At 39.8% G+C, this 13,542-nt stretch overlaps 2 protein-coding genes across 5 annotated transcripts in view; both read left to right on the forward strand.

Moving 5' to 3' along the window:
* The first annotated feature begins 1,056 nt into the window (after window positions 1-1,056).
* Window positions 1,057-6,779, forward strand: bud23 (BUD23 rRNA methyltransferase and ribosome maturation factor). Of its 2 annotated transcripts, none has more exons than XM_026193552.1 (12): window positions 1,057-1,281; window positions 1,590-1,627; window positions 2,500-2,595; window positions 3,210-3,292; window positions 4,388-4,484; window positions 4,575-4,671; window positions 4,749-4,799; window positions 4,913-4,998; window positions 5,204-5,249; window positions 5,336-5,397; window positions 6,106-6,195; window positions 6,383-6,779. In XM_026193552.1, exons 1-12 carry the CDS (start codon window positions 1,234-1,236, stop codon window positions 6,435-6,437), a joined length of 849 nt encoding a protein of 282 aa, XP_026049337.1. In that variant the 5' UTR covers window positions 1,057-1,233; the 3' UTR covers window positions 6,438-6,779. The 2 variants fall into 2 exon arrangements, with proteins under 2 accessions (XP_026049337.1, XP_026049338.1); XM_026193553.1 differs by having other exon boundaries at window positions 1,057-1,153.
* A 2,175-nt stretch (window positions 6,780-8,954) lies between these two features.
* Window positions 8,955-13,542, forward strand: part of LOC113035759 (syntaxin-1A-like) — a 79,641-nt gene continuing 75,053 nt past the window's right edge. Inside the window, exon 1 of one of the 3 annotated variants that reach the window (XM_026191443.1) lies at window positions 8,955-9,435. In XM_026191443.1, the coding sequence (XP_026047228.1) occupies window positions 9,406-9,435 (30 nt within the window). In that variant the 5' untranslated portion in view covers window positions 8,955-9,405. The remainder of the gene's footprint in view (window positions 9,436-13,542) is intronic. The other 2 variants (XM_026191445.1, XM_026191442.1) reach the window with 2 other exon arrangements.

The raw sequence follows: 13,542 nt of genomic DNA on the forward strand, positions 1-13,542 counted from the left end.
CAATCATTTAGCAGAGCACCAGTAACATAAAGATCAACATTAACACTTTATTTCTCGTGTAAAATTAAAGGAAATTAGGACAATTGATTCTCTTTATCTTCTACAATGTAAAAAAATTTGAGAGAGATTTAATTTAAGTCCTTTTCTTTTAATGAAATGACAATTTCTCATTCTTAAAACATTATTTTTATTTTCTTTTGTAATGTAAAAGACAGAGTAGCTACCCATGCAACAGCGTCACAACCTTTGATAAGATAATTCCAACTTTGTTACTGTGTGATTAATTAAACGTGAATTTTATAGAGGAAAGGGTTTCTATCTCTCTGGATGCAAAGTAAGACGGATAAGAGGATTTCATGAATGAATTAGTTTCTGCATAAAGTTCCTGTTTTTGTTGGAGTCAAGAGGAATGAGAACCTGGATAAAGGTGCAAAAAATAGACAATAAATCATATCACAAAGATGCAGCACGATGAAAAGATATATTAAAAATAAACAGTAAGTTGGTGATGATATGGAGGGCCAAAAATAATTATAATTAGTGATTATAATAATGTAATAAATATAGTATTAAAAATATGGCAATAAATCTGATTTAAATCTGATTTTTTTCATTACAGTTAATCTACAAATATTATTATTTGAGATTTATCTCAAAATGTTGCCCTCTCAAAATCAACAGCAATAATAAAAGAATGTGCTAGATTAAAGTCGAAAGATCCAAGATCCAGATTTTAAGTTGAAGTAGTAAGTATTGCAAATTTGCTACGAAAAATAATGTATAAGTATTGGGACCACATTCAGAATAAAGTATTAGTCGTTTTTTTTCTAACAATCTATTCTCAATTAATTAAAAAAAATGAACTTCCAGTTCGACTTCAATCTTTTTTTTACTAGCATTTCTAGTTTTGAGAATTAAGTCAAAATTTGAGATAATAGTACTATGTTAGGATCAAAGTAAAAATGTATATTGATAATAAAAAATGATCTTTTCATATGTTTTCATTTATTTTATTTATTTATTTATTTTAGAAAGCTTAGGGTGGTCGGCACGGCAGGTCAGAGGGTGGCAGTAAAGCGCTCCAACGTTCCAAACGGTGCAAAAGAAGAAGAGGCGTGCCGTCGCTTGTGAATGACGTCAACATAATTCACGTGTGAGTCTTTTGCTACCAGGCAGCTTGTTTATTAAGTAAAATTACTCCCGTAACATAACGATTGACAAGTAGACGCGAGCATGGCGTCCAGCTGTCGACGACCCGAACACTCAGCTCCTCCAGATGTGGTCAGTCGGACGGTTTATTCTTTTTTTTTAGCTTTGGTTTTCTGCCGGTGCTTCTTCTACAGGAGCATTTTAAATCTATAAATGGCTCTTTAAAGGCCTCCAGCTGAAGCAGCTTTAAAGACATGGTTTAAATGGTTGTTTAGTGAACATGAGTCGGTAATTTGTTTTTTTCAAAGGATGTGATTTGGTGAGCTGTGTGTTGGTCTGGTTTAAATGATGCTTGAAGCACCAGAGAAGCAGCTGCAGGGGTGTAGGAGTAAACTGAGGTGTTACTGATCTGTCAATCTGATGTGCTCTAATCTCTGCAGTTCTACAATGAAGAGGAGGCCAAGAAGTACTCCCAAAAGTGAGTGTGGATGTAACGATACTATGTTTGTGACTACGTTACATGTTTATATGTAACACACAACTCTTTTTTTTATCCAGTGTCTCAGTTCTTCTGTCCTTTGACATAATTAAACTGTGCGCTTCATTTAAGTTTTTTGTTAGGGTTGCATTTCTAACATAAAGAATCTAATCTCAGTAGTTTTATTCCAACCCCTTTACTGTCCGCTGCACTTTATATATACATTCTGTATATGATTGAGACACTTCATTTAAACCATTTTTATTCTGCCTTCATGGCTTCTTGACTGATGGTTTTTTTTATGTTTAACTGGAAAGCGTTTGGTTTTAGGACTAAATGAGCAATCCGTTAATCTGTATCAAACCAGGTACAGTGGGTTGTTAATGAGAACTCATTAGTTGCACCTCTGGGTGAATGCTCATTACTGCACAGTTGTTCAGTGTATAAATTAATTTGAAGACCTCAGGAAAGGATACATTTTCTTGACTAAATTTAAAGATGCCCCGTGTTTAGCCTCTTTCATCCCACCTTGGCTAACTTACTTTGATGTGGGACACTGACCAAAGATTCAAACACCTAAAACTCCTTTGGGTCAAACATATAACAACTTAAAGAGTCTTTGTTTGTGGCTGTCATGTATGAACCACCCTTCCTCTTTCAAAAAAGGGGTATAGCTGTGTCATTACCCCCCTTTTCCCCTGATTCAGACGGATTTACAGTAAAACAGAATAGAGAACAGTTTTATGCCTGTCCGTTAGCAGCAAGTTGCCTGATTTTGTGTTCATAAGCGAGAAAATTAAGTTAGCATCTGCCAAAAAATGTTTTAATAATATAAAAGATCTGAAATCTTGTTGTGTTTTGTTGCTTCTTAGCTCTCGAATGATTGAGATCCAGACCCAGATGTCAGAGAGAGCTGTGGAGCTTTTGAGCCTGCCAGAGGGACAGCCCTGCTTCTTGTTGGATGTTGGGTGAGTGAGTGGCTGAATTTACTTATAGCAAGTGCATTAAGTTAGAGATGTAACATGGTAGTACATATTTACTCTTAACAATAACATGAAAGGCTCATCAGTAATCTAAGCAGTGCTTTGACAGGTAGACGCATATTGGCAGTACTGTTGCATGAATGAATGCACGTTTAGAACTAGCTCCAATCAAACTTATTGAATTCTTTATTAGTAATAAAAAAAAAGAAAAGAAAAAAGAAGTAAAGCATTTAAGGAAATCCCTGAAAAACTGAGTTTTGAGAAAGGGGCATTTTCCAGTAGTTTCTGGGATATTATCTTTATCCTCCAAGAAGCCTCTTGCTCAGGTGATGGCGCAGTGCTTTTAGTCTAAAAACTTGGGAGGTGGGGGATGCAAACATTTATGATTGGCTGTGGAGGGTTTTGTACCTCCCGGATTTATTTGAAGCACCATTTTTTTTCGTGGTACTTAAAGGTTGAAATGTGGCAAAAGTCAGAATGTCTGCTGGTGTTGTAGAAAAGTCATTGTTATGAGTTTTAGTTTGAACATAACTCATTGTTATGTGACACAGTAATCTGATGTATTTGTGATGAGAAACAATCTGGTCTGTGCCTCTCAGGTGTGGCTCCGGTCTCAGCGGAGATTACCTGTCAGAAGAGGGACACTACTGGGTCGGAGTCGACATCAGCACCGCGATGTTGGGTTCGTTTGACACTCAAACTTTATATCACTCATGATATACGGAATATATCATTAAAAATTTGTACATGTGCAGCTAAATACTGACATAATCTAACACCCCTGAAGGGAATGAACAGTCAGCCTCCTGTTTTATTGATGTCCGTGTGTTAAAACGTAATGTTTTTCCCAACATATAGTGCCAAAGCTTGACTATATTCCAAAAATATTCCTAAAGTCTGGCTTCAGACTGGAACTAGATGAGTTAAAGGAAGACATTGTTAGCTTCAGGACATCCAATACATTCACACACTTATAGGTAGTCATAAAACTAGAGTATAAAATGCTCAGAGTGTGCAAAATCATATATCCCGCCACAATACACCACGAGCAGTCTAAACTGTAAATACAAGGCAGGAGGGATCCACGCTTTAATGTCATTTAGGTCAAATTCTGGCCGTGCCATCCAAGTGCTGCAGCAGAAATTGAGACTCATCATCACCAGGCAATGTTTCTTAAATCCAGTTGTGGTGAGCTTATGTACATTTTAGCCTCAGTTTTCTGTTCTTAGCAGACAGGTATGGCACCAGGTGTGGTGGTCTGCTGGTGTAGCCCATCTGCTACAACTCAGACCTTTGTGCGTTTCAAAATACTCTTGATTTACTGTTGCTTTTCTATCAAGTCCAAGCAGTCAAGCCATTCTCCTCTGTCCTCAACAGGATGTTTTAACTCTGAACTGCTCCTTATTGGATATTTTATTTTTCCGACCTTTCTTCGCAAACATTAGAGGTGGTTGTTCGGGGAAAATCCCAGCAGTTTCCGAATACTCACACCAGCCCTGATAACATCAACAAAAATGCTTAATTCAAGTCACATAAATCACCTTTCGTCCCAATTCTAATGCTTAGTGAACTTCAGCTGATCTTCTTGACCAGGTCTACATGCCTAAATACATCGAGTTGCTGCCATGTGATTGGCTAATGGAATTTAAGCCTAAAATGTATTTTAAGCATGATAACAGATCCAATATGCGGTTACAGTTGGTTGTTTTTTGTGCATTTATGTCACCACAAGAAATACATAAACTCTAAACAAATGTAATTCTCTTCTGTGTGACAGATGTTGCACTGGACAGAGAGGTGGAAGGAGACCTCGTACTGGGAGACATGGGCCACGGGATGCCGTTCAGACCTGGTACCTTTGATGGTTGTGTCAGGTAAAGAACAAAGGATGCTTATAAGTCAGGCTCTTCCTGGGAATTTTGAATGATTTATGACCCCTTTAAAAAACTCTTTTCCTGTTTCAGTATCTCTGCCCTGCAGTGGCTTTGTAATGCAGACAAAAGGACGCACAGTCCTCCAAAGAGACTCTACACCTTCTTTAGCACTCTGTACTCATGTCTGGTAAGATTTTATCACTCAAATATCCAGGAAGCTTATTTTTGATGAAAACATTTTATAACCTCTTTTTGCTCTTTCAGTCAAGAGGCTCACGTGCAGTCTTTCAGCTTTATCCTGAGAACTCAGAACAGGTAAAAGGGGGAAAAAACCCTCTTTGTGTTTCCATGAAGGCTCTGTGTCAGCAGAGGAACAGCCTGAAGGTTTCTCTTCACTCACTTACCACCTTCCTCTTTTCTCTCCAAAGCTCGAGCTGATAACAACACAGGCCATGAAGGCAGGTTTCAGTGGAGGCATGGTGGTGGATTACCCCAACAGTGCAAAAGCAAAAAAGTCAGTATTTACTGGAAGTGGCTCCTTTTTATTTTGACGTCTGCAACTGATTCCTTCCTAATAGGCTGTGAAATTGGTAGCAGGGTGCTCACAACACAGGGCTAATTAGAACAGGGGGGACTTGGCTGCATGATGTATGATTACATATTGGAGCTGTTTGGCTGGTTTACATTTTCTTACACACACGCTTCCTGTTTATCTCCAGGTTCTTCCTGTGTCTGTTTGCCGGCGTAGCAGGAGTTCTTCCCAAAGTAAGAAAAGCTGTGGATGTTGTGGGTTGCTGCCTTTTGTTTGAGCCAGATGATGATCATGTTAATGTCTTTTTCCTGTATTTCAGGGACTGGGATCAGAAACGTCAGACAAAGCTGTTCCAAACCAGGTTCAGTACTCAGGACAAAGGTAAAGACGTCCACTGCAGGCGATGCTGCCAACCCTGAGCAATTAGACTGTTTCATAAAGCTGTTTGCATGGGTTGACATAACAGCTGTTAATTCAGTTTATTTCAATCTCTGGTGTTTTTACAGCTTTTTGTGTGTTTGTGTTTCATGTAGACATATGCAATGTGTTTCAGCCCGAGGCCACTTGAGTGTTTTCTAATGTGTTTTTCTGCTGATTGTTCATTGTTGACTGCCGAAGGAAAGAATGTATGGGATTTTAACAACCTTACATTTTTTTTTTATTTCCCGTCTGTGTGGTAGTAGCTTTCAAAGGATTTGCTACATCTCTTTTTTTTTCTGCAGCAAACAATATGATCAGTAAAGATGAATGATGTCGGGGACTGTTTGCTACAGCTGTAATTTATTCTCATCAGGATAATTGGTGATTTGCTTATGATTTGTGATAACGCAGCCGTATAAATCATCCCATTTATTACTTTGCAATAGGATAGTGAGCTGGTCTCAGCTTTGATGAGTGCAGGTTCAGTCTTACCTGCCTTTATGAAGCCAAAAGACCAAAAGAAATGACAGAAAGGGTCGTTGTCCTGCTTGACTTAAAACCCTGTCAGGCAGGTTTTCCTCCCTTTTACAGAGTAAGACTCAAGTGACTGGATATGTGAGATGTTTTGCATCTAATGCTAAGTATTAATATTCATTTGTCGCTGTAAAGATGTCGTTTCAGAAACATGAAGGGAAAATCGCTGAAGAAGGGACGAGACTGGATCCTGGAAAAGAAGGAGAGGAGGAGGAGACAGGGACGGTGTGTGCATGAGTGTATTTTCAACTCTTAGAGGACGAAAAATTGAATTCATTATGCCGAGCTTAAAGCTCTGAATGTCGTAATGTACTTAGTTTAGCTTTAACTGGATTTTACCTTTTATTGCCTGTATTTTATAATGCACCTTAACTGGCTTCTCTGTCTCTGCTGTGTGTTTGTTAACCTGCAGGGAGGTTCGAGCCGACACTAAATACACTGGACGTAAGCGAAGACCTCATTTCTAGCTCTGACTCATGCAGCTGCGCCTTCATTAGCCCTCCTCTGTCACACACACACACACACACACACACGGAACCACCTCTGGAACTGCAGAGTGTTTGGACTCTGATTTATTTTTCAGCCCTTTAATTCAAGTGGATGTGATGCAAGAGCAAAATGCAATTACAGCCAGTCGTTTTTATATTTGGTCGAGTGTTCCTCGCTAAAAGCGGTGAGATTGCACTCACAATGTTCAGTTTGGCTGGAAGTACATGAACAAATGTGTGTGTACTCACAGCTGGTGGCAAAAACCACAGTGAAGAAAAAGCAAAACAGTATAAATAAATCTAAGCAATTTTATAAGTGGCCATATCTTTGTGGTTTATTGTATTATCTGCAATGTTTTCTCAATTAAAACTAAACAAAAAATGTATTGAGGTTGTTTAATTATTTATTTTTAGCTCATAAAAGAAATTAAAGAAAGAGCCACAAAATGAATTTGCCTTTATTAGGGAGCTATGATTATAAAAATGACTTAATAATGAAAAAAATGGTAGTTAATCAGGTTAAAAAGAAATAAACTTCAGGAGCTGCGTTTACAAGGGAGAAACTGAACTAGCCTCATTTGTAATGGAGGAAAATTATTGTTTCTTGCAGCTAAGGAAAAATTAATTTTTGTGCACAAGTTTTAAGTCACCCCTCATTGTTGCATATTTCGCTTCCAAGGAGCCAGACTTTCTTGAGGTTTTGAAGTGGTCTTCTGTTCTCCAGACTTTCTGTTGGTCTTTTGGGTTTTTTTTGGACACTTGGCATTTCTTTGCTTTTGTTTAGCTTTTTGAGTCCAGCCCTTTTTATCTGACCACTTTCAGAGGAATGTTTTTTTTTTTTTTTTTTTTTTTTTAAATGCTGACCTATGAATCATTCAAGCATAGGAAGGCATCTAATTCAAGAGATGACCCAGTGTTTTGTCTGTACATAACAGACAAGTTGGCAAAGAACCAATTTTATATTTGTTACTAGCAACCCATTGCTAAAAAAACCCCCAAACTTAAAATGTGTTCCCATTTCTTTAGCTGAATCTATGAAGAACATCAAAGATAACAGTTTGAGAGGTAAGAAGATTCCCCGTAAAAAGATCTACGCATAAAAAAACAAACAAAAAAAAAACTATCTGCAGCACCACCTGACAGTCATGTCCTTATGAAAAATGGGCTAGGATCTAACACAGGAGCTACTGTTTGCTGAAGCTTCATCAGAAGCTCAGTGGAAAGGTGGCTGTCGAGAAGTTGTTCTTAGGTAAAGGAAATGGGGAGAAAAGGGTGTGGTATGCCAAACTACACAAGGACAGTCATCAATATGTACGGAGGAGGTCAGGAGAGATGCACAACAGTGAATGTCTACAGCAGTCTGTAAAACGTGGTGTTGGCAATTTTGTCAAAATTGATGAAATTAAGAACGCAGAAATGTACTGTGAGATTTTGCTGCAGCGCGCAATATCATATGGAAAGCCTCTGCTGGGCACAAATGGAACACTTATCGGTCATGGATTGGCCTCCCCAGAGCCCGGACCTCAATTTTACTGAAGCAGTGTGGGAACAACTTGTGGGGATAGGTTAATTGGATAATTCAAATTGCCACTAGGTGTGAATGTGCGAGTGAATCTGAATGTGAATGGTTGTCTGTCCCTATGTGTTAGCCCTGCGACAGACTGGCGACCTGTCCAGGGTGTACCCCGCCTCTCGCCCTATGACAGCTAGGATAGGCTCCAGCGCCCCCCACGACCGTGAAAAGGATAAGCGGTAGCGAATGGATGGACAGTGTGGGAACAACTTGACCGAGAACAAAACAAAAAGGCAGCCAGCATCCAATAGAAGAGCTTTGAATGTGATTTGAGAAGCTTGGAGAACTATTCCTGAACACTCCTTAAAGAAATAACAAGAAAGCTGCCGACGAGAGTTCAGGCTGTGTTGAAGAATAACCGTCGTCGTACTAACTACTGACTTTGAAGTTTGTTAAAATTGTACAAGCTCTGTTTTTGCTTTATATACAGTATGTCACATTTCAATAAATTGCTGCACCATGTTGGCACCATTTTTAGTGGTGTATGGTACTGCAGGGATTCTGTGCCTGGAAAGGACCAGTGACACAGACTCCAGCCCACCCAAGAGTTGAATAAATGCTTAAGAAAAAACAGCTGGAAGATTGTGATAATGTCAAAATTTCTACTAATACAGAGTTATTTTTAATGCTTCTTTGGACCTTGTCTTTATTTTAATTTGCTCAGGAAACAACAAATATTGACTAAAGGGGGGAAAAAAAACAGGATTGTTGTAGTGAGATTGAGTTTATCAAGCATCTAAACACACAGAAATAAATTCTTTGAATTATATTTTCTCAAATGGAGCTTTAAATACAAAAATATGTTATTGAAGGCAATATTTCTGGGTCATTTCGAGCTCCTTGTACTGTTGCCATATCCGTCTGTTTCAACAGGGGTCGCTGTTCGCTTTGGCACAATGCAAAGTACCTGGGCGTTATCTCCGAACCTGCTCACCAGAGTCAACACAATTTCCCCCCTCAGGCAGGCTCCCAGTGCTTTTGGTTTTTGTGTCAAACTAACCTTCATGCAGTCGGACTAAATATGCAGCCAAAATAATAAAAGAGCTCCGAAAAGAATAAAGAAGAAAATAAATAAAATAAAGTCAATTAGTCCGGATTGAGGAAGTTGTGGGTGAGTAATGGGTTAACGGCGGAAGGCCTCGCTTCACCTTTATTGCGCGTCACCCAGCTCTGTAAAGTGGTCTCACCATCCCAGCATCCGAACCGAAGGGGGAAAATCACCGCCCCTTGCTGCCGCCAGACGCGCCTCTTCCTCTCGGTCGAGCTCACGTCTACCCGTCGGTCTCCGCCCCGCCGCTCCATCACCGTCACATACACCCAGAAGACAACGGGAACTGAGGGAATAACGACAATTTACCGGCGAAACGGGGAATCATGAAGGACCGCATGCAAGAACTTAAACATGTAAGTTTGTGTTTGTGTGCTTTCTGCTCAGCATCCACCTGTTAATGCGAACAGACGGGCTTTTTTTATGGAGCGATGTGTGCTCAGAAAGCTCCTGGCCACAGAGCGAGGTGCGCGGAGTGAGCAACAGTTGTGACTCTCGGGTCCTGATGGAAGCTCAAATGTAACGTTTTATTGTAGGAAACGAGCGCGTATTGCTGCCATGGTTTGCTGTGCGTAAATCGGGATGAAGCGCAGCAGACAGGAATGGTTTTAGATGTTAAAAACAAAGTAAAAGTCATTTTCTCAATGGCCCCTTTGATCTTTTTGTCAGTGTTGTGAAATGAGTTTAAAGGCTCTTTGGTGCTAAAGAAAGGGTCATCGGCTAAGACTTTGTACTTAATAGCATCAAATCTTTCTGGTGTCGCTGATTAATCCACTGCTGGTTTCCTTTTAGGATTTTTTTTGGAAATATGCCACCAGTGATATTAATTAATTTGTGCAGTGTGGTTTGATCGATCTGACCAACTATGGGTGTGTGACTCGAGTGGGGAAATTGGTCCCAGCTCGCCCATTCCACCTGTGAAATGTCCGCCCTCTGCGCGTCACAGGGGTCTTATCCAAGAACCTTTAAACACCAACAACAAGGAACGCAACGTTTTGTCTTTCAAACCCCTGCAATGTGCTTTATTAGGGATGTAGTCTTGTGGAAATGAACTCCGACACCATTTATTCTTACCACTGATGAGAAATAAAGCCTTGAAATCTTGAATTGCACCCTTTGACTTTCTGCCAGCTGTTTTTTTTTTTCCTTTTTTTTTTTTTTAACAATTAAAAATTGTTTAAAAAAAGCTAACGTGGTAACAAGAAGACGTGTGATTGGATGGCTAACAGGTTTTTGGCTTGACTGATACAGAAGTACAGCCACTGAGTAGCATCCTCCACAGGAATGTTAGTTTCAGCTTCATATAGGCTACTTTCTGTGTGTGTGGTGGTAAAGTGGCCATTGTCAGATCTGGGTAATTGGCAGTTAAGCTGAGGAGAGGGGAAACAATTTGCAGCTCTTCAGTTTTCAGTGAAGATCTAGCTATGAATTGGTCACAAGGGAGACAACCCAGCATTGCCAAGTGTGTGTGTGTGTGTGTGTGTGTGTGTGTGTGTGTGTGTGTGTGTGTGTGTGTGTGTGTGTGAGAGAGAGAGAGGCGTGCCTTCAGCCTGCCATGCTATGTCTTTGGAGTGCTGGAAAGATGCAGTTGTATCATTGAGAAAGAGAAAGATGGAGAAATAGTCCAAATTTTCCTCAGCAGCTTCAGTGTGAATCATCAGCCAGTCCACAAACACCCTGATTCTATTTTCTTTTATCAGTTTTGATCATATCCGTCGTGTCTGAGAAATGGCAGCTGGAGAAGCTCAGCCAGACCTATTTCAGACAAACTGCACCAAATAAAACTGGAATAAATTGCAAGTCACAGAGAGCTGCTTCCCATCAGCATTAGATTAATATTGGTTTCCTCTTCAGCTTCAAGTTAATGTGGCTTCTTGATTCTTATCTGTCTCTGAAGGGCCGGCTGTAGATGGGATTGTGTCAAAAACCGAACAGTAAGCAGTGACAGTAATTTAGTTTCTGATTACTCTATAGTTACTTTAAACTCATTTTTATATTAAATATATTTACAAGTTTCCAGGACCCAAAAAACCCTTGTGTGGCTGACCAATCGTATAGACGAAAGATTATTAGTATAATAATAGAAAAGCGAAGAAACAATTATCAGTCGTATTTATGTGATAAACGATCCATTTTTAATCTATCAGCGCCCTGACTTTTTCAGAGCTCCAGCTTTCGTGTAGAGATGTGTTTAGAGAAATATTTTGCAGACCTTTGCAATTAAGTCTGCCGAGCTTGAGAGCTTGGTCAGTTTATTGCCAACACTTAAGCTCAAGAACAAGAACTTGTAGCCTACTCATTGGTTTGTTTAGCACCCAGTACCTGAAAGTAGCTCTGCAAATAACTGCACTTTTTATATTTCTCCTCTCAGGTGGACAAGACGGGAGAAGATCAAGTTCTATATTGTGCATGCTCATAAACCCACCTCTTGTGGCTTTTCATTACTTTTGCTTTGGATTTTCTATTTCCACTGTTGTATTGGTTTTAATGAGATTTGGGAGTTTCGGGAGGCCACCTTAACACTAGGGGAAATCTTAGATTCCCATGATCCCAGGAACTTTTACTTCAAGATCTCTGTGGACTAGCAGCATAACAGAGCATCCTCGCTTTGGGAATAGAAACTAGAGGAACTCATGATGACCACTCGCTAGTGACTCAGTCAGTGTTGCAACCTATTTAGGCTTAAGTACATTAAGGGAGACATGTGGAGGTTTCTTTCTTAGCCAGCAGTCACCACAACATAAACCTACATAGAGTACTGTGCAGTTGTCTTAAATCACCACTAATTTCTTTATATTTTGTTAGGAAAGTGAGAAATAATTGCAGCAATTTATTGAAATGTGCAAACATACTTGGAAGAGACACAGTCTATAAAGTAAAAACAGAGTTGTAGCTAGCTCGACAGTCTGTATTTGGTATGATCACCTTTATTCTTCAGCAGCCTGAACTCTCTTTTCATGTAATTTCTTTAAGTAGTCTTTGGGTACAGTTGCAGTAGCTCTCTGGGCTTCTTCAAGGACGTTCAAAGCGCTTCATTGGATGTTTGCTGCCTATTGTTCTGTTCTGTTTTGTCAAGATGACAGTGTGTTTGGCATCACTGTCATGCTGAAAAATGAAGTTGCTGCCAATCAGATGCTTTCCAGATAGTACCTCATGGTGCATTAGTATCTCATGGTACTTTTCCTGTGTTCATAATTCATCCCATTTTGACACGCTCTCAAACAGCACTGCCTGAAGTGCAACCCCAAAGCATGACACAGCCTTTACCGTGTATCACAGATGGCTCCTGACCTTCTCTGTACATACTGACAACAATTTGAACCAAAGATTTCAAATCTGGCTTTGTTGCTCCATTTGACACGGTGCCACTGAGTCCTTTGCACATGTGTCAATACATAGATGTGCATGTTTCCCTTTTTTTTTTCTTTTTTTTTTAAGCAAAATATAAAGAAATGAGAAGTGGTTCACAGCATTGTGTGTGTGTGTGTGTGTGTGTGTGTGTGTGTGTGTATAATTATGGATGGTTGTTCAAAGATTTGTATGTGTTGTAGTTGAACAAGATAATAGATGATGTCTCCAAATCATGAAATGAAGGGTGGAGGGATTGAGCTCGGGGCAGCAGTCTTTTTGCCTAAATGTAACATCTGGAAGTCAGTTGAATCATTTCTCTGAAAAACAACACGAGCCTGTTTTACCATAATTGCACAGACTAAAGAAATAGAGTGGATTGTGTCCTGTATCTGCTCTGTGTCAGTATTGATCATAACTATCTTATAGTATTTGCATTTGTTAACACTTGCTTTGCGGGTTTAATTTAAGAACTTTTGGTGATTTCTAAAAGTGTTGGTGTTATCATTTATTTGGACTTTGTGATTAGTTCTTCAGTGTAAAATAAGCAAACCCATTCAGCTAGAAAACCTCCCCCATTATATAAGAATTCTTTTTCACATCGAAACAAAGCATATCAGGAGCAAACGGAGGACTTGTGAGCTTTACAGATTTTGTTGCTTATGTGTCTTTGTGTGTGTCACACTGCAAGTTTACTCAGCCATGTGCTCGTGTGTCATTTTGGCAGGAAATTGAGTTTTGCTCATATTTGTGTGAGGGTACAGGTTCTGCTCCAACACTGCCCATATGCACATAAAGCTACTTTATGAGCTCAACACCTGCCTACGACTCTGCTCTCCCAATAACTCGTTAGCTTGCTGCCTAAAGCCGCCCGACTTAATAATAAGGATGGCCACACGGCTTCCTCCCTCCCCTCACCTTGTCCCAGCACTCCCAGTTGGCCCAGCAGTGATTTGGTGACAGATGGTGATGATGTGACGCGTTTGTCAGCCTTCCTCGAGCTCTGAAACCTAAAGGGAAAAACACTGATGAGTTTATTACAGATTCCACACACCACAGGGACTGTTATAAATCAAATGTGATTGTTTATCATTTTGCAGCAGCGAGTTATTCGT

This window comes from Astatotilapia calliptera, chromosome 14, assembly GCF_900246225.1.
Source record: "Astatotilapia calliptera chromosome 14, fAstCal1.2, whole genome shotgun sequence".
Taxonomy (NCBI): domain Eukaryota; kingdom Metazoa; phylum Chordata; class Actinopteri; order Cichliformes; family Cichlidae; genus Astatotilapia; species Astatotilapia calliptera.